Here is a 24448-nt window from a genome sequence, read left to right on the forward strand (position 1 = left end):
GTAAACAACCACGATTGAGTAATATCTCACTCAAAATTGTCTGACATAGCTATTTGCGATCACCAATCACTAAAATTATCAGGAATGCTTAAAAAATTCCGATAATGTAAGCCGCTAACAATGATGTGCGAATATAAATGAAAAATTAATTCCTCAAAAGTTTTTGCCATAAAAAAATTAAAACTTTTTTCTTCGCAATTATAGGGGAAAAAAGAATAATGGATAAGAGCTGGATTTTTTTTATGTTAATTTTATCGTCAATTATTTATCTCGTAAAAAATTGCGATTTATTTTGTCTATTTTGCTTCGAGTTTCTCTCTCGATATTCTGTTTAATCGTTAAATTCTTCGTTTTGCATACTCAAGGTCGGCATATAGTATTTCGTCACATTTATCGGCAATTTACTCGATGAAATGTTCGCGTTCGACTCTATTGCTCATTATCTTCAAGTTGTTAATTATCGTCGCTAACTCGCTATTCATTCTAAACAATGACCTAGTAATCATTTTTTAATTATAACAAGTATAATTTAAATAATAAGTATAATTTAAAATATAAACGTCAATGCATATATTCAAGAAAATAAAATTTAATTGTATTCGAACGAAATTTGCAACTTTGTTATTAATTCGTGAATCAAGAGAGTCGCAGGTATATTTTTTATTTATAAATTTTATTTCTCCCTATCGAAGGTTATTGTGAAAAAATGCTATTTCGATATATTATGAAAGATGGAATTATATATAATATTATATATAATTTCTCATTTCTCTAACGTCACCATTGATTCTATGAAAAGGGATATGGGAACTGTAATTTGATGTGAGATCGAATTCGGTTCGTTTTGTTGAATTTAAAGAAAAACGACGCTTCTACGACGAAGTCACGTGAAAATGAACATACACGGCATGCCGGTTGTACGCTTCGAGGAGCTTCCTCAAGGACGACCGCGCGATATTTACATATCTTGAATCGGCATTGAACGATTATGCGGATGATGAATGTATAACGCGCTAGTCGAAAAGCGATGTCACCCGCGGAAGCAAATTTCAGCATAAAAATTAGCTTTATTCGTTTGCTTTTGCTACGATACAATTGCCAAATTTTATCACAGCTGATTAGAGTTATTGAATAAATTTTTAGAAAAAATTGCGGTAGAGAGAGAAAAAAAATTTATAAATTGAGCAGAAACTCCTAAATTTCTTTCACGGTAAATCATACAATGTTTATACAATCTTTACTCGCTCTACACAAAAAAAATTACGTAGAATTATAAATGCCTCGATATCTGAAATGTATAGAAGATAAAAAAAAGTATTCTTATGAAAATTTTGAATATAAAATGAATCAATATGTATTTTAAAATATAATTTCCATATCGGACATTGAGGCACTTGATTAAATACGCATTAATATCTATTTATACTTTCAGCATATAAATTCACGTCTATTTCGATTTATTCATTAATGCAATTCATTCGTGCAATTATGGATTTCAATGATGCGGCGAACGGGTAAATTGTTTTGTAAACACTGTGGATCAACAGCGTGTCATCGACATTTATCAGGGGTAGCGGGGGAGAACAAGAGGGGAAGCGGAGTATTTACGATAAAATTACGCGCGTGAGTCATGATGCGAGTGGATCATCGCAGCCGCTGCTATTTCAGGCGATCTCGGATAAATTCAGCTGTACTCCTTTCCCTGGAGATCGAGGAGGGAAGGGGGGAGGGGAGGAATCTTTTCTCTCGCAAATAATCGCGACATTTTTCGCGTCTATTACCACCGGTCACGTATACATCTCTTCTTTGCCTTTGATCATTCATAAAACTGTCACGTAATTTCCTTTCGTCGCCACAGTTACCTTCGATCGCAGTCAGTGCCGGCTCTAGGCAAAGCCGACTTGTCGACTTTTGTAACAGGAACATTCGATGCCATTTTGTGACATAAACGTTACGAAAGTTTATTACGAGTAATCTCTTCGTTTTTGGATAATTAAACGTAATGCAATATCTCTATTCTACAAATAAAGTAAGCAAAACACTGTTACGTTCGTTAACTTTCTCTCGTAACTTTTGCAAAATTTATATTCATACTTTTCTTGATATTTATGAAAAACAATTAAGGCGTTGGAAATACCACACTCGCTTATCGTCTACATTTTTGTAAAAAATATTTACACTTATATAATAAACGAACGATTGATATTCATATCGTAAAATTGACTCGAGACAGCAAGATAATTCGAGCCTTCGTTGTCCCTGCGCGATATCTCCCTGACCTTACAAAGTCCCCTTCTCGACCGTAGAAATTGCGCATAAGGAATGTCGAAATGTCGCGTATTTTGAAATTGTCCGTGAATCATATTATGGACTGCGAACGGAACTATTGTCATTGTCGTGTCGTGCACATGCTTGTGAGCGTATAACATATTATAGGCGTAATTGTGGTGTAGGTGCGCCATGCCTCTTCTGCTATTTTGGCCAGGGCCAGCACTGCACGGATTACCAAGAGAGAATAAAATATTCCTTCTCTCTCGTGAAAGACACGACGACGAATCCGAGAACAAGACATTAAATAATGTCGGTTTATCGTGACTCTCAATTGTTATGATCTGTCACCGCGTTTCTAATTTTCTATAAAGATCGCACGCAATTGTAAAATGTTAAGCCATCGAATATCTTGTGTTTTAATTTAAATCGAGGCCTTAAAAGAGAGATAAAATCGAAATAAACTCACACGTGCCTCTAGTATTCTATTTCTAATACTCTCGTCCTTTTCGTGTTGCAGAATCAGTTCTCGACAGCGACCGACTGATTATCCACGAAGATCTCTCTCCGTCCAAGGACCCGGCGCAGCGACACCATTGCGAAACGACACTGCACGGGTTCCACACCTCCCAAAAGCACAAGTGATATTTCTAACTAATAGCTTAACTCGTTAGAGCTTATAGAAAGCCAAACCCGTGAAACCGAATCCACGTTGCGCTCTTTATACATACCGGTATCTGGATTATAATATTGCGACTGTAAATCCAAGTGACGCGCGAAGTGTGTTCAACGCATTACCATAATATCCGCGATCGCGCGCGTGAAGCAGGACGATACAATAGGAACGTTGTCCGTGCACGAGTGATACACCGAGTGCGGGCGCGCGTTTGAAAGGGACGCAACATGAGAGTGGCCAGGCAGCATCCACTGCATCTGCAAGTACCGACCCGTAGCAATAATGGCAAGTTCCTGGTCGGTCTTAACGGCGGTCAGGACGTCCATCAGCAGCCGTCGCCGCCCCAACAACCGGCCGGCGATGAGAACAGCGCGGTGGTGCCGCCGAGCTGCGTCTTTCCGAGCTGCGAGTCTGTGCCCACCGACCTTCACGGGGGGCCGACCATACTGGGGGATCGATTCCTGCTTCTTGGTCCGGCCGAGGGTAGCGCTCTTTATCGATGTGTCGACGTGCACAGCGGTCAGCAACTCGTTGCAAAGGTCAGTGAGAGATTTCTTTCACAAATTGTCGGCTCAAACTTGATAAGCAAGCGTTTCAAAGTCGCTCATCGACACGTAAATCGTTGGCTACAAACTTACATTCCAATATTATCAGTTTAATTAAGAAGTTAATTAAAAATTATCAAATAAGAGTCAGTGAGGACCTTACTAATTTTTTAATTAATTTTTTAATTATTATTTGAACTACGGTATTTATTTTTAATATCTAGATAAATAATAATAGTAATTTCTCCTATGCAATCATATATTATTATTGATTAAATAATATATGATTTTTTAAATATTCTGACATACTCTTTCATGTGAATGGCTTCAAGTCTCGCAAAATATTGAAAGATTTAAAAGTAGACTATTAAATAGAAAAAAATCGCAATAGTAATATAATGACAAAATTAGTCTAATAAACAGGTAATGCAATAAATGACGAAGATTTTCGTAATATCTCGCGATAACAACAACTTTTGTTATGAATTAGTCTTTTGTATAAGAAGTCTTGTATTAGCGGTGGCATCGCACGTGGATGCTTTTACAACGCACTGCAGCTGCCGAGTTTCCATCCCACTATTGTGGCATTATATAATGGAGTACACGGACGTAACGGTCCGCTAATGTTCGGGTCGATCGAAGCTACTACCGTAAAACTCGTTGCGAGATCGACGACGATGCAGCTGAACGCATTTGTCTGGGAAACGACTTTACGACTTCCTCGAGGAAGATTCAATTAATTCCTATCTTGGGCGATCTTTCATTTAATTGAACGAAAAGACGGATTTCCGTCGAGATATTTATCGGATAAAATTCGTCTGCGATTCCAAACTGAAATATTTTTGGCGTATCAAAATTGATTACGAGATATGAATCAACACTTAATAAAATTAATCCAAACACTTTTATCTAGATATACAGTATTTTAATAATTAAATCGGATGGTTAAATCTATGAAGGAAAAGATTTTAATTTCGAATATCAATATTTCATTATTGATAGATTAATCGATATTACGAGTGTCGTCGTTTTAAATCAAATTGCTCGCGAAAAAAATGCTTGGATTGTTTAATTGGATTTCGAAATGGATTTCTTTTTGCAAAAATTTGCTATGACAGATTAATATGCAAACTTGGGTAAATTTATGTGCACATGTACACCATTTCCTGCTTCCTGCTGAGTACACTTATCTTTGCTTGATTGTGATTTCGCGATCGTGCATCGAAGGAATTCGTGTATACTATTTTTTTTAAATATAAAACGTAGATAGAAATCTCTCGAAAGGAGACTAATAAACGTCATGTAATACGTTTATTGCGTGGACCCTCCCGCCGCGTTTCCATTAACATTTTACAATCGCCGCGCGTTATACAATGAGCGAACTGGCTTACATCATCGCGCTGCGAACAAATACAAGGTTGTGTCACCTCGTGTCCCGTCTCACCTCTCACCTCTCGCATATCCGTCGTATATCGTCACACTGTCCGTTATTCATAATCGCGGACTAAAACCACGGCCGTTTAATTTAATCGACGATTACACGAGAGCGTCGCGTGACGCACGCTTTCGCAAACGTGTCCGCTTTGCAAACCACAAGAGTTCGTGATTTCGAAAAAAATGGGAATCATAGCTATTTCGGAAAATAGAGAAATCGCGATCACTGTTCCGACTTAATGTCATTAAACTCCTTATAAGGGTTCAAGGTTGACAGCGCATGAATATATCGGCTTATGCATCATTACGCTGGATTATCTATTTATAATTTTAGTTCTTATGTATTCTATATATTATATTTAATTAATCTGAAACATTTAAATATGATACTTTAAGCTTGCCTGAAAAATTTGGCCTCTTTCTTCTACATTAATTTTTTGAAATTTATCGAATGATGCGAGAAAGTTTTCGGAGTATCTTCGCGAGTTTACGAAGCCGACAATCGATGACCGATTGGCTCGATTTCGTAAAGAACGCACGGTGCTCTTATTAAACTAATGGGACTCGAATGTCGAAATGGTGTCAGGTTTCAACACGAGCCAGAGATGAACAGCTGGACGAGCAGAATATCAAAAGTGATCGACAATTTTATTCGCTGCATAAAGCTTACATAATGTAAAAATTGTTATCGATACATGAATCGATAAAAAATATTCATAAATATGTACATATATACAAAATTTTATGTACAATATTGATTAAATTCTTATCCATTTCCTTTTACTTTTTATCGCGTACATCAAATATTAATTTCAAACCTTAATATGTATAATTCTCTTAAATTAATTCGATATGTATCACAATATCTGAGATATGAATCCGATGTTAATTAGAATAATTAAGAGACTTAGAGCGGATGTAATTTTATCAATCTTCACATTATGTTCGGTGTCGTATGACGAAACAAAGAATCATGGCCAAGTCATTAACGATTATTTAAATTCACGAAATTAACGTTTTTTCAAGGATATCCGCTTGGAATAATTCAAGCGCATTGAACGATAATTTATTTCGTCCGAATTAAAATTAAACGATCGAAAATGGAATTTCCGTCAAGAACATTTATTAAAAAAGAATTATTCTTTCGAGTTTAAAAAAAATATGTCTAACAATATATCAAAAATAGATTTATTTGAAGTATAAATTTTGCATGTGTAAAATTAAGAAACCAAATTCCTCATTTTTAATGACTAGTACACATATCTTTATGGTTCATTTCCGAGCCGGTTTTAACAACGATGTATTCGGCTTCACTCAGGCGCTGACCGTGGGCGACAAAGGTTGCGAGGCGTTGCTACAGGCCCACCTTCGTCTGGAGGGCACCGGCGCGGCGAGCGGCGTGGCGGGTGTAGTGGAGGCACCTGGAGGTCGGCGCTATCTCCTCTTGGAGGGCCATCACGGTGACCTGCATGCCTACGTAAGGGCGCGCAGGAGACTGCGCGAGCCCGAGGCGAGACGGCTCTTTCGACAGGCGGCCAGGGCTGTTGCGACCTGTCACGAGTACGGGGTCGTGCTGAGGGACCTTAAGCTCCGGAAGTTTGTCTTCGCCGATGAAGCGAGGTAAGAGTCCCTGTAATTATAATTAAATCAGCCTTGAATTTTTATTCATATCACAAGCCTTGCTTTAATATTTTTATTGTTGTAAAGTCAAATATTCAATTAATCTTGCATTATTAATAGAAAAATGTAATTTTAATCTCTCTTAATCTTTCTTAAGAATTTCCTTTGTCAGTTTTATATTTTTCTATATTATTTATATTATGAGGTAGTATAGATTATTTTCGCATATAATGTATAGTAAACACACACGGGTCGATCGAAAGTATTTTTCCCAACAATTCATTGAAAATTGATAAATGACACTCGTCATCCCTAGATCGAAACGAAGATATCCATAGTATAAAGTTCGCGTTCGCTTTTCCGAGTGAAGGGAAATCGATTGCTGTGGGTGTGTTTTTCTCGCGCGAGACTGACCTCTCTGTTCTCGACGCAGGAAAAAAATACAAGTGAATATGGAAATGAAATGAATGCGAATCAATTCGTCGAGGATCCGTGGCTCTCCCTCGAAAAAAGGAGAGCGCGTTTCGCTAACGTTTAAATGTTCGTTTAGCATGCATAGATCGTATCGTATCAACACATTAATCATGAATAAATCAAATTTTAATTCCTAGACATGCACTTATAATAAAAATACAACTTATCATTTAGAAATTTTTGAGAAATTAATATTTTCTTCAGATCAGGCAGAATTTTGTTTGAGAAATAAAAATACATCTATAAATTTGAAGCTAAATTTTCACAAACTCGAGCAGGTGAATTAAAAGCACCTAGCGCTAGACAAACGATTACAAATCCTCCTTTGAATTGCGAGCAACGTAGTCTGCTATTATCCGCATTTATCATGCTTCTGTTATGTTCCTATTGGATCGAGAGTCGTGATTAAGGGTGTGTGCGAAGCCTGTTCTCGCGACATTATCTCGGTATTATTCGATACGACGACGCACCCACGTGTCGCTGCAACAGACAGGCATATGAGCCAAGCTAGGCCAGGCCGGGTGTACTGGAGATCGGCGAGAGATCGACTCATATGTCGGTCCGTTGTTGGCTAATCGCATTCCTGCCGCTCGGCGGATTGTTGCTACTGCTGTTGCTGCTGCTGCTGGTGCTGGTGTTCCCGCGCGTGCACGTTGAATAAGGATAGTCCGGGGAGTGATGCAAGCCAGAAAAGCATATTGGTTCATCGGCTGTTAGTTTTGAAACGTCGGTATAATTAGGAAACGCGTGGCTCGTTGGTTTCACCGGCGCGGTCGACGTTCAACACGGCGTGTAGTATCCTTTCCTCCCTTTCTCGCCTTCCCCGGATAAACGCGAACGCTTAGGACGCAAGCGTGAGATTACCGTAACGCATGCGGTTACGATATGTCGTTGGCGAAATTTTAGACAATTATGGGCTCAGCGAGAATTAGAAATTTAAATTGACGTATTAAATTTTTTTTACTCGAGTAACGTATCGTCTCCTTTTACGCTTTGCATCTTGACGAAAAATTTACGCGTCGGTCTTTTAAATCCTTCGATTTTAAGAGGAAGTGATTTGCAATTCATGCGAACGTGTCTTCTTGTTTTTTTTTAATTTATGGCATGCTTTGCACACGTGAGTTTTAATTTAATTCCGGATCTCTCGCGATGATTTCTCTCTCTTTCACGGACCATCCACAATGGATGGATTGAAACGATCAAATCAACCTTTTCCCGGATGCTGCGTGGAGTTCGACCTATGGTAATTGCGGATACGTCACGCGACGTCGTCAAGTATATAACGTTAGTTCGCGCTCTCGGTGAAAAGCATGATTCGGTCTCGTGACCGGATTTCTCTCCGCCACGCACCTTTCGCAATGGAACGTTGGTCCGGTTCGACGCCGAATTCAATCAGGAGGACCATTCATTCGCGAGGTTAATGATCCTTGCGATTAAATTCTCGGTCTCGAGTCTTCGCACGTGTGCGAGGCACTCTCTACTTCTCGAAGTAGCTGTAAATTTGTGACATCGACTTGAAACCTGAATTCGCATTTTTTTTTTACATCCGGGATTATTTACGAAGCATGAAAATGTTCATCAGTAAATCAGCAGTTACAAATCATCAATCTTAAAGCTTTAATTTTGATATTAATAACGCGTTAATTAAATCGCTATTTTTTAGGATAAATATATGACATGATTCTTATATTTAAAGAATCATTATTATTATTTTGTCCTGTATTTAACATAAGTATGAAATGTCATATGAGAATCATCTTCCTAAATATTCATATTTTCTAAGTATTCATACGAGATTCATATTTCATATTCATGCGACGTTATTTAGTTCCGGATTTTCCTGATCCAACACAAAGATTGATGTAATCGCGAGAATAAAATAATCGCAAAGTCCATCTTGCTATTGAAAACATTAATTCACGATTGCATCCGCGAACGTAGTTAAATAATTGACTAATGATTCTTATGACTTTCATTATTATTATTTTTTCTTTTAAATCCACAATCATAATATCAACAGTAGAGACAAGAATAAATTGATTGCATTCATATAAGCGTCGATTCTAATATCGAGAAACGTTTCGGATTTGTAAATTTCACGGACTGTCCAAGAAATCACATCGCGTCTAGAATCCGCCAAGAGGTTCTTGAACCCGGAGTGATATCGTGTTGTACTGTGCGCGGCTGGCGGTGAAAGTTTGCGAAGAAAGCTGCGGCCTCTCTCTTTCTCTCTCTTTCTCTTACTCTGCGGCCACGTTTGGTTCATCACAAATAGTCTAGCGTGCCATCGCGCTAGTTCGATTCATTTGCTCGTGAGAGAGGCCATTGACACTCGTATACGGATTGTCAAGATCGTGAAACGACTCTCTCGCGTGACATGTATGTTCACCAAAGATGCGTGTGACACTCGGATCTTCCGAAATGATGAGAAATCTCAACCACAATTTTTATTGAAATGTCTTGGAGAATATTCCATATATTATATTACATAAATTAATTTAAATTCTATTTTAATTAATTGACGTAAATAAATATATTCACCTTATTATAAATTCTTTTTTAATTAATATACTTATGAAAAGAATATAAAAATATGGATGTATTGTGAGACAAAAAATGGTAATTGATAGTATGCAATAGTTGAGATTAAAAAGAAGAATTTTAGAAGAATACATTTTAATTAATTGATGTAAATAAATATATTTTCCTTATTATAAATTCTTTTTAATTTATACTTATGAAAAAGAATATAAAAATATGGATGTAAGGCAAAAAATGGTAATTGATAGTGTGTAATAATTGAGATTTCTCTTCGAGAAAAAGAAGAATTTACATTTTATTCTTAATATAAAAATAATTATTTGACATGATGACAATTTTAATATGATTAAAGTTTCACTTCTTTCGATCATTTGTCTTTTCAATTATATAGACTTGTGCACAAAATTTTAAAATAAATATCTAGAACTACGATACTCTATAGGCAATGCTTAAAGTATATTTATGTACGTTAGATCTTGTTATAAATGGCTTAAAAAAACATAGAGCCGAGAAATATTTTTGTAGGAGCATATTTTTTTATCCGTAATAATCGGAGCGCTTTCTCGAGCTGGCTACGCCATTGCGTCCGACCGAATATCGTGGGCGAGACTACGAGAACTCACGTCGAAGGAGAGTTCAGAAGTTACCCAAGAGCCAAGAATATTACGTACACGCGCGACTTCCGCGTTGCAGGTTGATCAACGCAGCGGGAACCGCGACCAGAGAGCTGCGCTCTCCTCTCCTTTCCTTCTCCTGTCGTTGCGCCTTATTCCATCACTACCGACGACGGACTGAGAACAGCGATGGCGATGGCTCAATCTCGGTGTCCTCTTGCTAAATTGAAATACCTTGCCTTCGGGCGCGCGCGCATAAAAGGTTGCACGATCAGAGATTCTCGGTTTCGCTTCGCAAACTTGCGGCCGGATCATAGCCAGGTCGATAATAAATGCACGGTTTGGCGCAACGCATGCTCGAGACACGCGGAACAAATTTCGCACGACGACGAAGCAGAAGGATCGTAAATCTTTAGCAAGATTTAATACCCCGTTCTCTGTAGCTTGGTCTTTAATCTTCTCGATACTAGGTATCGTGTGTTATACGCCCTCGACAACTTTTGAATCGCTCTTGTGTATCCAAGAAGTCAAATAAGGTAAGATTAATGAAAGGAGAGAAAAAAAGGAGCTTACGTAAAATGCGCTTGTTTGAAAAGTGATGTAAGATACTTGTGTTGAGAAGTGGACCCATACATATTGACGCATTCTAATCTCTTTTTTTTGTCCTTACAGAACGCGGCTTCGCTTGGAGAGCCTTGAGGACGCGGTGATCGTCGAGAACGACGACGACAAGCTGACCGATCGGCGAGGATGCCCGGCGTATGTCGCCCCGGAAGTGCTGCGCTCCGGACGTGCCTATTCCGGCAAGGCAGCGGACATCTGGTCGCTGGGCGTGTTGCTCTACACGATGCTGGTCGGTCGTTATCCGTTCAATGACGCCGAGCACGCGTCCCTCTTCGCCAAGATCTCGCGCGGCCAGTTCGCCGTGCCCGAGGGTCTCAGCCCGCGAGCCAAGTGCCTGATCCGTTCGTTGCTGCGAAAGGAGCCGTCCGAGCGACCGTACGCCGAGGACGTGCCGCTGCACCCGTGGCTGTCGAAGCCGCTGCGGTTATACTCGTCGACAGCTTCCGGGAGCAGGTCCTCGTGCCAGGACCAACTCGTACCAGAGCTACCTACCAATCCTCAACAAGACTGACTCTCCTTCGGGGAAAGAATCACTAATCTGCGCGCGACGGCGTCACTTTCGCATCCTAGTGCTTCTCTCGCGCCGATAGCCGGGTCGAATTATCAGGCCGGGAGAGAAGAGTTAGCGCAATCAAAAGAAGGAGGGAGAAAAATAATTTTCTTTTAACACATTGGCTGTGTCCGTAGGGAATATATAACGGTAAGTTTCGAGTAAAATGTTTTGCGGTTTGTCTGATATAACGTAATCTGAAAAAGATGTAAACACATGTAAAGAGAATCGAATGATAATGTTTTCAAAAGAGAACAATGTGTAATAGAAGATTCTATTCTCAAAAAATATCGTAAGGTGAGAGATATATACAAGTCAATGTGTTAATGGCAGCTGAATCACACGCTTCACTCATATACGTTCAAGTCGCGCAATCTCCAGCTTGTATCGAAAAATTGTATCTTTTGTCTCGGAGACGCGTGACTGAAGGATGCTGGGTCCTCTTTTTTTTTTCGCCGACAAAGAACGGCCTAGAATAAGCTTCGAAGCGTATTAATGAGGAATGAGAATAATTGTTCTCGATGGAAATTTTTATATAGAGGAGAATAACCAAAGTCTATTCTAAATTCGATCCTCTGGATTATTTTCTTCGTTTAATGCTGTAATTTTGGAGTTGAATGAAGCAGGAACTTTAAACGCTAGATGATATTATGTCATTAAAAAATAAGTTCATTCTAGTCCCAAGATAATTCACGAAGCATCGAACAACGAAAATAATTAAAGGGATCCTCTGTAAAATAGCGTTTCGATTTTGGTCATTCTCCGCTTACAATTTCGGAGGCAACGTGACGCAAGTGATTAAAAGACAAAAGTCAAAAGTCTCTATTGGCTAAAGAATCTTAGATTCGAGAAACATTGCCATTACTTGGTCCAAGAAATCATTCGCCTTGTTGCTTAGAAGTATAATCGCGCGCGTGCGAATCTTTTGTGATAGAATCTTGCAGATTCTAAATGACGTATGTGATACAAAATATACAGGTTGTTTCATAAGCGGTTACTTGCGATCATCTCTGTCTCTGAAGTCCATGTATATTAATTATTATTGTAAATGATCGAATTCGATGTTTGTATTGTGCGTTAGATACACTCGAGTATATCCTCGACTTTCTCGATATTTCGCATCGCGCATCTACACGAGATGGTTTTTACGCTATACTGGTTGATCCATGTATGAAAAATAGCTATATATAAATTCGAACGAGCGACTGGAACGTAATGTAAATTCGAATATAATACTAGTGAGCTTTGTATAGTATAGTATATACATAGTATAAAGCGATGAATAAATGGGTTCAGAGATTGAGTCGGATTCAAATTAAAAATTCGCGTAAGTATATATATAAAATAATACGCGAGAATAATTGCTTAATAACGATTAAACCGTTACTAGAGCAAAATCGAATCAATAAACGAGTTTTCTAATCTAAAATCCGACTCATTCTTCCTGTATACCCGTTTACTTATCATCATTATATCACAGAGTCAATCAAATTTACTAAACGGACATCGAAGAAGGGATATTTCTTGTTTGAGCGCATTAAAATCTCGTTCTCTGACCTAGAAACATTGCCCGAAAAGTTCAAGACTGCTTGGACATGTGGCCTATACAATTAACTTTATTAGAGAAAACACGAATACATGTTGATCAGTGAATTTCTAACTTAAGAACAATAAAAATACGCTTCTGGATTACTCAAACGACGAGTATCCATGAATACATAAATGTGTTCATCAAGGGCAATGTTTTCAGGTAGAATACTTTCTAGTTAATCAAAGATACGAGAATTATCCTCTTTTGACTCAAATCTTTAAAGTCATCGCTTGCGCGATATATATATATGTTCAGCTCACTAGGTAAAATCGTTTCGATTTTAGAAACGGATAAAGTAAACGATCGACGATCTTGTATCAATTTAGCACATGAGGCTGCGCTTCCTATTTCGAGCAATTTTCTCTTAAGAATGACTCGTCGTAATAGATTTTTCTGACGAAATATTAAAAGATATATAAATATTAATTTGGATTGTCGATGAAATTTAGCCTCATGTGATTCAAAGCTTGAATTTGTACAACAGGTGACGATGAAACTCGACGAATTCTCGTTCGTACAACTACCGGTTTGAAGTTGAAGAGAAAAGCACAGGGATGATAAGATTGTCGATCGAGATTGCGACTCGATCCTTATCTTGATCCCTCACGTTTGACGAAAGTACCATGTGTTCTTGTATTCAAAATACATACCTACCTACCCGAACTCTTTTCTAACTTTCGCGAAAGTAAGTAAGAGACCTTTTTTCCTTATTATTTTATAATCCGCGTCCGGGACGACGTCGATCCCGACTTTACAATTCCTCTCGTATCATCTTAAGTCAGGGTACAAACGCCACACGTGTCCATCAAACTTTTAATTGTTCATAAGACACGCGATTAATCATTAAATCATTATCTAGGTGCGACAAGGGAATTTCCTCTTTCTGTATATAGGCAAAATAAAATGGCGTTTATGATGAAGATCGTCATATTTTCTATTTTGTTCAGTGGCCAATTTACGGTGAATTATCACACATGCGAATTTTCGATATTTTATTTTTTTGAAAGAGTTGAATTTTAATTTAAAATAAACAAATAAACTAAAAATATCAAATGGAATTTAAAAATCAAACATGCACATGTGTGTAAACATGATGTATATCGTTTATCTTATAATTTATATAAATTCCTTGATATATAATATTCGTAATTTATTATTTTTGATTATTGCATTTTAGATAAGATGCTCCTAATTTATTATACAACCAGAGATAAGCACAGAGTAATTTAACGTTCATTTTATTTTTCACCAAAGATTTGTTTTCCTTCTTCAGTTATACAAAGAAAAAAGTCACGTATTACACAATTTTTCGCATTATCAACTTATGTAACTCGATAAAGAACTTACCAGATATGTGGATTTCATAATGATCATAAATTATCTGTAAAAAATAAGAGACAAAGATTTAAATCTTTAAGAATATAAATAGGATAAAGAAATTATATAAGTATTGAAAGAATCTTTAGAAGAAAAGATTTGAATCTCGAAGAATTTAATATCTAAAATAACACATATCGAAACACAGTTTATCTCGAAAACGATAATTTTTGTTACTTACTCAAACTTTTTTCCTAGAATTCTCTTTCCAGCACGTCGAATAGAATTAAAGAGACGATATAATCGATAATTTTAAATATCAAAGAGACGGAATACAAAGAGATAACGGTATCGACGACCAATCAGCACACTACGTTGTTAGTATCGAAACCATAACGACAAATTCAAAAGCGACTTGAAGTTTGAAATTTGCGCTGTCATAATCTAAAGTGACGTCGGTTGGCGCAGCGAGCCGCGACGAGTGAAAAATGGCCGCGAACGTGAGAACAGGTGAGTGATGAATGCGACGAATTGTTAGTGTGCCGCGGTCACGTTTCCGTTTGCGATCTCGGTTGCGAGTCGTGGGCGTTTCCGTTGCGGAAATCCGGGACGATGACGCGTGTCGTGCGCGCATTTGGTCGTCTGTCGCCGTTAATGACCGAGCGTGCTGTCACGACGAGCGCGTCGAACTCGCGATTTCTCCGTGTGTGATTTCGGGAAATTTTCCCCCGCGATTATCAGCGGACGTGATAAGGCACGCTTCGCGTCCCGTTTATCTGCGTCGCGATAAGCCGCGTCGACGTATAGTGGGCGTACATCACGCATCGACAACGACTGCGACGCGAGATCGCATTCATGACGACGTATATCGTGGCATCTGTCACACTGTGCGCATTGTTTTGGAGGATTTTTCACAGTATCGGAGGTCGCGCACGAGTTGTGCGTGCGTGTGTAGATGCGTGTGTGTGTGTGCGCGCGTGCGTGCGTACCAGCGGGTGCGAGGAACGGATCGCGTGTTGCGTCGTTTGATCTGATCTGAGGTTGTCGTTGTCGCTTTCAGAGATGCGAATACCAACGCGCGCGGCGCCTCGTCCTCCTGGCCAAAGTACGACGCAGAGGGATCCGATCTGGAGCAGCAGGTATGTTCCTCATCATCCGTATAATTCTGACCGAAAATCGTCAGGTAACTGACAAGTTCTATTGTAAGTTCCCGCTGTCGTTCTTTATGACATTGTGTATCCTTGTTATGCTTCTAGTAATGACATTTTTGGAGGCAGCTTGATGACGCAACCCGTACAAAAGAAAAAGCCACCTCCTCGGCCGCCACCTCCGAAATTTAATCAGAATCATATACAGTATCAAAAGGATCAGAAATTAAGAAAGCCGGTAAGAATTGTGATTTATCAAATTTACATATAATTCCTTACGTAATCTATCTATTGTCATTGTGCGGAAGCATTTTTTGAGAAACACAGTATGTATCGATAAAACATATGCTTCTTTTATATAGCAGTATAGTAATGCTGAAGAATATATTGTAGGAAGTATCTACAATTCGTTTTAAATAAAAATAAAAACAAGTAACAAGTAAAAGCATGCTCAGAAGTATTTCTGTTTAAATTGTAGTCTATATTGTGTGTGGCAGTTCAATTTATTTGTTAATTTATTACTTATTCAATTTATTTGCTGTATTTAATATATATTAAATTAACAAATTCAAGTATTTAAATCTTATACATACTTTTTATTTTATGTACATTAGGCCAGACCAACAGAACTGCTGACTAATTTCTTTGGACGAAAGAAGCAAGAAAATCCTTTTTTGTCACGTCCTACCAATCAATTGCAGAATCCGACATTACAATCTACAAACTCTATGGCAGCGGTATCTTTGATAGATCTCAGTCCACCTAGATCACCAACATTTACAACTCGTTCCAGTGATGGAGTCAGCATCGACAGTTTTGGTAGTGATGGAAATTCTAATCCATCTGTGTTCACGAGTAGTGGTAACACATCGCAAACGGAAAGTGCCTTTGAAGATGATTTTGATTTTTTTGGTATGTCCACCAAAAAAATAACGCAAAATGATCCATGGCAAACTAAGACAACAATCCAAGATCCATTTGGACCTCTGGAAGAAACATGTTCAAGTGTGCCTCAAAGCGCTGGTGGCACGTGCCTCTTTCCTTTAAATTCCAACAATTGTATAGCGAATAATATGCCTTCCAATTTGATTGCTTCTAAACCTCTTATCACATCGATGCCTACGATAATTCGAGTAAAACCTCCTAAGCCTCCAGCACCAAGGATACCATTTAAGAAGTTCGAACCAATACCTAAGGAACCATGTATCGATTTTAAAGTTTCAAATAACAGTATGGTGAATAAATCATTGACGATAGATTTTTCTAACACCTGGCCTGATGATTATGAAGAAAATAATAGTCCATCGCCACCCATGCCTACAATTCCACCACCAGCACCACCTGCGGATTATTTGGCAGAATTAAACGGCGAGGTTGGCGTAAGTATTCTGTTATACATTTGAAGCTAAATAGTGTGTATTTAAGAGAACAAATCGTGTTTGTCAATGACAAGTATAATTTACAGGGAGAATCCAAAAATAAACCTTATGGTGTTGCACTGTATGACTTCCCAGCAACACATCCAGATGACTTAGCTTTAGAAAAGGGCGATATTGTGCAACTGATAAAAAAAGTCAACAATGATTGGTTGGAGGGAAGAATAGGAAATCGTCAAGGAATCTTTCCATTTAATTTCATTGACATTAAAATACCTCTACCAGGCTTACCGGATAACATAGTTACAGCACTTTATACTTTTCTAGGAGAAACCAATGACGACTTGTCATTTGAAGTATGAAAATTTTGCATCAAAAAAATTAAATGAAAAGATTCAATTGTATTACTAATATATATGTCTAATATGTTACAGGAGGGAGCAAAAATTACAGTCATATCGAGGATATCAGAGGATTGGTTGTATGGTGAGTACAATGGTAGAAAGGGACAATTTCCAGCAAATTATGTTAATAGACTTCCGCATAATATCTAAATATTTTCTCAATATTTTGTATTAAAATATTAACAAATTATTATTCTGGAAATCTTCGTATTGCAAACATTTAGAATTATCAATTGTATCTTTATAAATCAATATTAAGAATAGTGGAAAAAGGGAAATATAAAAATGAATTTTGTATGATCGTGTACAAATTAAAAAAAAATTCAAATTTTAGAAAACTTTATCAATGGAAAGACTGAATTACACATACGATTTTTATTGTCGTGTTCTAATAACAATAATCTTTGAAAGTATAATCACAATATATTATCTTTAGGAATCAAAAGATAACATTTCTTACGATGTTATTGATAAAATGTACAATTTGTTTAATCTTTCTAAAAATTTTGCACTTTATATTGTTTGCAATATTTTGTAAAAATTGCTATTGTAGCAAATCATGTATAAAGTTTCCCTGTTTCTTATTTTTAAAACTTTATGAATCTACATGGTTGAGAGAATTTTTACCAAATATTTTATATATGCCTTATATTTCTTTAATTATACAAAAAAAAAACAAAAACATCTATTTCTTTATTTTCTTATTATACACATATTTTGTCCGAAATTGGTTCAAATTTTCTTTATATTGTACATCTGGTTTTCAAAAATTTATTTTAAATATAATATTTCAAAATCTATTTCCAGAGAATTTTTTTACTTACAAAGACATCTTTACAATAATATATTTAAAAGCTTATTTTCTAATACATACAAAAGATACTCATTTTTTGTCATTAATCAATTTAAACATTAATTTCATATAAGGCATACAATAACTGATTCGCCAAGGTTTATGAATGATTGCAAATCGATTTTAGTTTAAGTGTTTGCTTCCAGTGTGTTAATTAAAAAGTTAATTTTTGATAGTCAGTTTTATAAATAACCAAATGAAGAATAATATACTTTATTAAAATTAATTTAAATAGAATATTATATTTTAGAATATATTTTAGTGAAATTTAGCACACAAATACAGAGTTATAACTTTTGTGTTGTACATATTATTTGAATTTAATACATCTGTAAAAATAGAAAATTATTCTATATATCTTCCTAGTTATGCGCTCTATATATATAAATTTTCTTTTAAGAATAAATTATAAATGAGGAAAATGATTATACGTCTCTGTACAAATAAATATGTTTTATATTTATACCATCACATTTACTATATTTTGAATTAATTTAGAACTTATTTCAGTTGAGTTACCAGTGAATCGTAATTGATAATACACTTATAAATATGTATTACATGAGTGCATAATGGGAGATAAGGATACATAGCTTTAGATAATTATTCATTTGCCCTAATTTAAGATGAGTAAACTTTTTATGTATGTATATTTAATTATAAATATATGTGAATTGTGTAATTATGCTTGATAAAAATTGTTCAGTAGGTACATTAAATATTAGAATTTTTCATTATATGCAGAAATTTGTTAAGTCATTGGCTAAATTTTATAAAGAAGAAAATCAAAATTATTAAAGCTCTATATCCTACCGAAAAAAATATAAATATTAATTATATATATATATATATATTAATTATATATATATTAATTTACTCAAGAAATTCTCATTAGCACAGTATTAGCACGATATTCTAGTTACATCAAAGGTCTGCTTTGGGACCAGGATCTTAGTTTATAAGATGAGATTAGGAAAGATAATAGCAAGTGATAATAGCAAAATTGATAGTTATATTTAAAGTATAATACAAATTTTTATCATGTAATTAAAATGCTAATTCTTAAAAATTACGCTGTTTTGCAAGGAATACCTAATGTGCAATGTGATATTTTGCAATGTTTAATATGTAAACATTTCACATACATATATGCAAAATAAACTAAAGAAAAAATAAATAAATTTTCCTGTATCTATCTGAATAAATCCTGTATCTATCTAAATAAGAATTAATTAAGAAAATATGGACGTATAAGAAAATTATTATTTGTGAATTTCGAGTTGAATATATGATTTTTTTATAACAAAAGATAAGTATGAGTGTGGTATGTAACATTTTTCTTGAAGATAGAGTTTCTTTTTGTAAAATATATTTTATTTTTATAACTAATAATATTGCTATTTCTTTCGATGATGACTTACGAGTTAATTCGTTATAAATTTTATAAAACTTTCTTATATGAATAATCAATAACAAGTTACCGATGGATATAAAAAGCAACGGTAACTATGCAAACAGGGCGTACAAGTACATAGCGTTGCCCATAGTTTTATTTTCTCCTAACATGATACACATCGAAAATGCTGTCAGTCTCGTATCCTATAATTTATAATTCATTAGAGAAATAATAACACATAACAATAATAATGTAACTGAGTTGCAAATGATAAAAAAATAATACGATTATGAGAATATACTTTACTATCAGAGTACAACATTGTTAAGGATATTATAAAACTAATGCAAATTAAAATTGTAATAATTATAACTACGGAACAATTCTGGCGACCGCGAGCTTCAAATTGGGATAATGTCCATGTAAGAACAATGATCAATCAAGTCGATATAAATTGGAAAAGTTCCTTGCTCCTTGAACTCCGTGTCACATAAGAATCAGCTGTTTTGAAAAAAAAATATTATCTTGAATACTATACCTGTTTAATTCTTCTGTTCAATAAATATTTTTCTTTAATATGCTATAATTATTTAATTTATGCGTATACGAAGAATTAAGAATCGATTAAATTAAAATATTTAATCGATAACTTTTTTGTAGTAGGAGAGAATCGAACAAAGGGATATGCAATTATGAAATATGATATGATATACCTTCTGATATGAATAAGTTTAAAATATATAAATATTTGAATGTATATTATGTAGTTGTAAAACTTTATTTTCAAACCGAAAAAACACAGTTAACATAGTACACAAATTTACATGGTTAACAGAAGACATACGAAATATAATCATAGCATAAAATTAGTCGTCGTATAACAAATTGCATATCAATTGTTAAAAATAAAAGCTTGCCTTTAATAATATATCTGCTTACATTTCTTGAGTCTCACATTGTCGCATCAATAAACATTATAATCCTCTAAAAGGATAATTTTTCTATCCATCGCAAATTGGTGATATGCTATTTCGATTCGTCATATAATCTTATGCAATGGCTTTGCGATTTGCGAATATTCTTATTTATGCGCAATGTATAGAGGAACCACTCTCATTCTATACAAATATATTTCTTAACATATAATATTTACATTTATGATTCACACAAATTTACGAGTGAAAGGCACATGTTGAAACCACGATAGCTTGATAATAATTTTGCTACTTAACCATTCTTGCACCAAGAATGTCTTGCAACTACAATTCTTCTCTATATCGGCTTTAAAATGTTACATAAATAAATGCCTTAGCAAGTTACAACTCTAATATAACTAAACTATGTATGTAATACATGTGTATGATATGCGATGTTCTACAATTCGTATTAATCTGCTGTTAATGATATCTTCCAGTGTGATATTAATGATTTAATTTACACAAAAAATATTTAATCTGAAACATAACTTTATTATATATTCAATACCAAATCGTAAATTCTCTTCAGATTTTTCCCAATAATCATTATTCATTGCCCTTTTCACACATTTCTTTCTGTGTCTATCAAAAATATATTCTTTTCCTCCAATATTCTGCAATTTAATCATCGATATTATATAAATGTTGCCACATTATACATTCGACCGATTCATCATATCTTATTTACATTATTATTATATTCTTACACATCTTGTCACAAAACACCGACATTTTCATTTAAAAAATTCAACTCCTGTTCTAAGAAAAAATATTTCCGATCCTTCGATGATACTTGATCTCTTAAGTAACGATAAACAAAAGATCTGAGATGCAAACCAATTTCGAGTAATAATTGGTTTCTCCATGCGATATACATCTGCATTTTTATAATTCAATATAAATATATGCTTATATGTAGCGCATGATATGAGCAAATGGAAGAATCTTTTTTTCGAGTGATGCTTTGATATTTCTTTGCATACATCTAACATGTACAATATTAGCTGAGCTTCTCTATAAAACAATGCAAGTTGAAAAATAGTTCAGATTATAGAAGTATATTTGTTTAAAATGCATAGTTTCTAAAGTGAATGAACTAGTTAATTGTTATCAAACTAATTATCTGATAAGCTACGCATAAACATCAATAGTCTATATCTACATTTAAACTATGTAAACTATGTGTTGCCTTGTATATTATTTAAATAGATAATTTACGCAATTTACGTTTATAATTTGCTTTCTTTCTTGTTTCGAAATAAGAGAAAGACCTTTCTTTAAAATACATATAATTTTTATATTTGGTTGACAATGACGTTATTTTATTTGAACATCATTCGCACATTGTTGTATTTAAAATAATTATTAATTTATGTGGAAAGATAAAAATTAATGAAAAATAATTACGTTGGTTTCTCTACAAAGTTTACATAGTTTATAATCTATGCGAGGAAAAGATTATATAAATTTTCACATAAACATATATATATATATATATATATATATATATATATATATATATATATATATGTATAAGCCATGTAAAAAAAACTTAATTTTTTAGTATACAATGCCTAATAATCTATAATCGTATACTAAAAAATTAATAAATTAATAAAGTGCAATTATATTAATTGCATTACATCATTTTTTGCAATTACATCATTTTTTCGATACTTGGTATACGTATTTTAAAAAAACATAATTAGACCGTATTTACTGAAATAGAAACGCGAGCATGAGAGAATAAAGTTTGCTTCTATTCGTCGATAAATTAAGTAATCTTTATTCCTAAAAAATACGCGAGAATTGTTTTTATACATGGTTTAGAACCATACTTTGTCTCTCACTTTGCCCAATTTTATAACACAGCCTTATTTTTATCATATACTATCAAGAGGATTTTGATAGCCAGTTTAGAAAGCACATATGCACGGTTCCATTACACAGTACATCTCGGTCTATATATATATAATTCAATGTTTGTTCGATAAATCGATTAGAGGGACATTACATATAGAAATACTGATACTTTACTCGCTTTGTAGGATTATCGGAAAAAATAATATTTGCGTAACAGTATCGATCGTATATCCGCTCGAAAATATAATAGCGTGATTTTTATGAGATCACGATTTATAACGATCTTATTATTTGACGTATCATTAACTATTCAACAGATCATAGAGAGTATAATCGTTCCATATTACCTCCACTGAGTGTAATGAGAAATCTGTATAAATAATTCTATTTGTTTCATTTTTTAAGATACTAATGATTAATGGATTATGTTCTACAGTTTGTGATTGAAATCAGATATGGCAATATATCGTTTCTTATTAATCTACATGACACGGATGCCTCTATTAATGCAACGTTTTTCACTTTGTCTTAATTATTCTATAGAATAAGTACAAATATTAGAGAAACAGAGTAAATCTGGTATTTTGTAAAAGGCTTTAATGTAGAGAACCTCATGAGATAAAGCACGGGCGTTATGTGTAGTGTTTGCAATACACATTTGAATTCAAAACTAGTCTTTTGTTCTCGATCACAGCCACTGAACAGTAAACAGAAACATTTTCTAGTAGTTTTTTACATGCATTTGCATACTTTCCTATAACCTTTTTCCCTTTTGCAAGCGCCTGGTGATGAGTAAATTCATTCGTTTTAGTATCGATTAGCATAAAGCCAACAATGTAGAGCTGATAACAGCTGCATTATCGCATGTAAAACAAGTTATTAATGGAGAAATATCTGTGCAGAATCATTAAATTGTAATGTAAAATAGTGCCAACACAACACCAAGTTCCTTGATGCTTTACATGAGAGATGTCATCCTGGTATTCTATCCCTGTTTTATACAGGTAAAAATCATTAATAAGAATAAGATAAACAGTACCATCATAGCAGCATCATTTTAGTAAATTGAAAATTATAAAACTTTTTAAATTTACAAAATTAAAATTTATTGAGATAACAATTTTTCTATTTTTCTTAAGATATAAAATTTAGATATTAATTAAAATAAAACAGATTTATGTGATTAATAAATGTCCCTGCAGCAAATTTTATAATCATTGACCCAAAGCCACAAGGACAAAAAATTATAGCAATATATATATATACATATAAATTCATAACATTGGTTTTTTTTTATCATGAAACAAGAACCAATAAATTTCAAGGTAATTTTTCCGATATTTCTTATGTTCTTCAATATAATTTTAATTGTGCTATTTGATAAATGTACTATTTACCTTATTATTAGATATTGTTGTGTTTCATAACTAAAATTTTCTTTTAGCGTTATTTCATTTTTATACTTTATCGATATTTTATATTTTTATCAACGAGTTTGTGTGTATGCTATCTATATTTTTTGGAATCTACATTAATTACCTTAATTGCATATAACAACGCGCGCTTTCTTACTTCGGATGTTTCGTTCATGTTAAAATATCTCGTCAAATTTGTATCAGAAAGTAAAGCTGCGCTTTACATGTCATACTTTCTAATATCACCGTGGTAAGAAATTAACTTATAGTTAAAATAAGTTTCTATATGTGTATATATATATATATATATATATATATATATATATATATATATATCTATACACACGTACGTATGTACAACGTGTATGTGTTGTATTACACATAATTAGACTGATTTATTAGCGAAACTTTTTCATTTTTGCTTTATTATCTGCATTTTAATATGTTCGTTGTACTGAATCAGATTAATTTCTCACCTGAATGCTTAAATTCTAGTTGACGAGTACAGATTGCTGTACATTACAAGGAACTTAGTAAGCATTATTTGAGATTATTATATTTATGCAATTAAAAAAAAAAGGACAAATAAATTATCGAGCGGTGTTCTCAATGCGAAAAATATTTAGTAACAATAAAGAAAATGATGAAAACTAGACGGTGATGTAATTCATAAAATTTCAAATTCAGTAACAAAACTTTTAATATAAAGAATATCTATGAAATAAATAATCATCTAATTTTTATTTATATTTTTCCGATTTA

General features: G+C 34.4%; 2 protein-coding genes and 1 long non-coding RNA gene across 7 annotated transcripts in view; 2 read left to right on the forward strand and 1 right to left on the reverse strand.

Annotated features, from left to right (window-relative positions):
- The window catches only part of LOC105248052 (tribbles homolog 2), a 17526-nt gene extending 3669 nt beyond the window's left edge, over positions 1 to 13857 (forward strand). For 4 of the 5 annotated variants that reach the window (XM_011252606.2, XM_011252604.2, XM_011252605.3 and 1 more), the window contains exons 2-4: positions 2789 to 3483; positions 6242 to 6543; positions 10845 to 13857. In XM_011252606.2, coding sequence (XP_011250908.1) covers positions 3172 to 3483; positions 6242 to 6543; positions 10845 to 11307 — 1077 coding nt within the window. In that variant the 5' untranslated portion in view covers positions 2789 to 3171 and the 3' untranslated portion in view covers positions 11308 to 13857. Of the gene's footprint in view, positions 1 to 1514; positions 2030 to 2788; positions 3484 to 6241; positions 6544 to 10844 lie in introns of those variants that run through there. The other variant, XM_011252609.3, reaches the window with a different exon arrangement.
- LOC112639754 lies at positions 6373 to 14670 on the reverse strand. Its single transcript, XR_003123658.1, has 3 exons — positions 14496 to 14670; positions 14285 to 14318; positions 6373 to 6553 (listed from the first exon to the last, which is right to left on the reverse strand). It is a non-coding gene; the product is annotated as an uncharacterized LOC112639754 (long non-coding RNA).
- Positions 14671 to 14675: 5 nt separating this feature from the next.
- Positions 14676 to 17673, forward strand: LOC105248055 (SH3 domain-containing protein 19). The gene is made up of 6 exons (XM_011252611.3): positions 14676 to 14764; positions 15315 to 15393; positions 15511 to 15640; positions 16017 to 16781; positions 16868 to 17134; positions 17213 to 17673. Exons 1-6 carry the CDS (start codon positions 14743 to 14745, stop codon positions 17330 to 17332), a joined length of 1383 nt encoding a protein of 460 aa, XP_011250913.1. The 5' UTR covers positions 14676 to 14742; the 3' UTR covers positions 17333 to 17673.
- The last annotated feature ends 6775 nt before the right edge of the window (positions 17674 to 24448 follow it).

Source organism: Camponotus floridanus, unplaced genomic scaffold, assembly GCF_003227725.1.
Source record: "Camponotus floridanus strain SB8 unplaced genomic scaffold, Cflo_v7.5 scaffold88, whole genome shotgun sequence".
NCBI classification, from domain to species: domain Eukaryota; kingdom Metazoa; phylum Arthropoda; class Insecta; order Hymenoptera; family Formicidae; genus Camponotus; species Camponotus floridanus.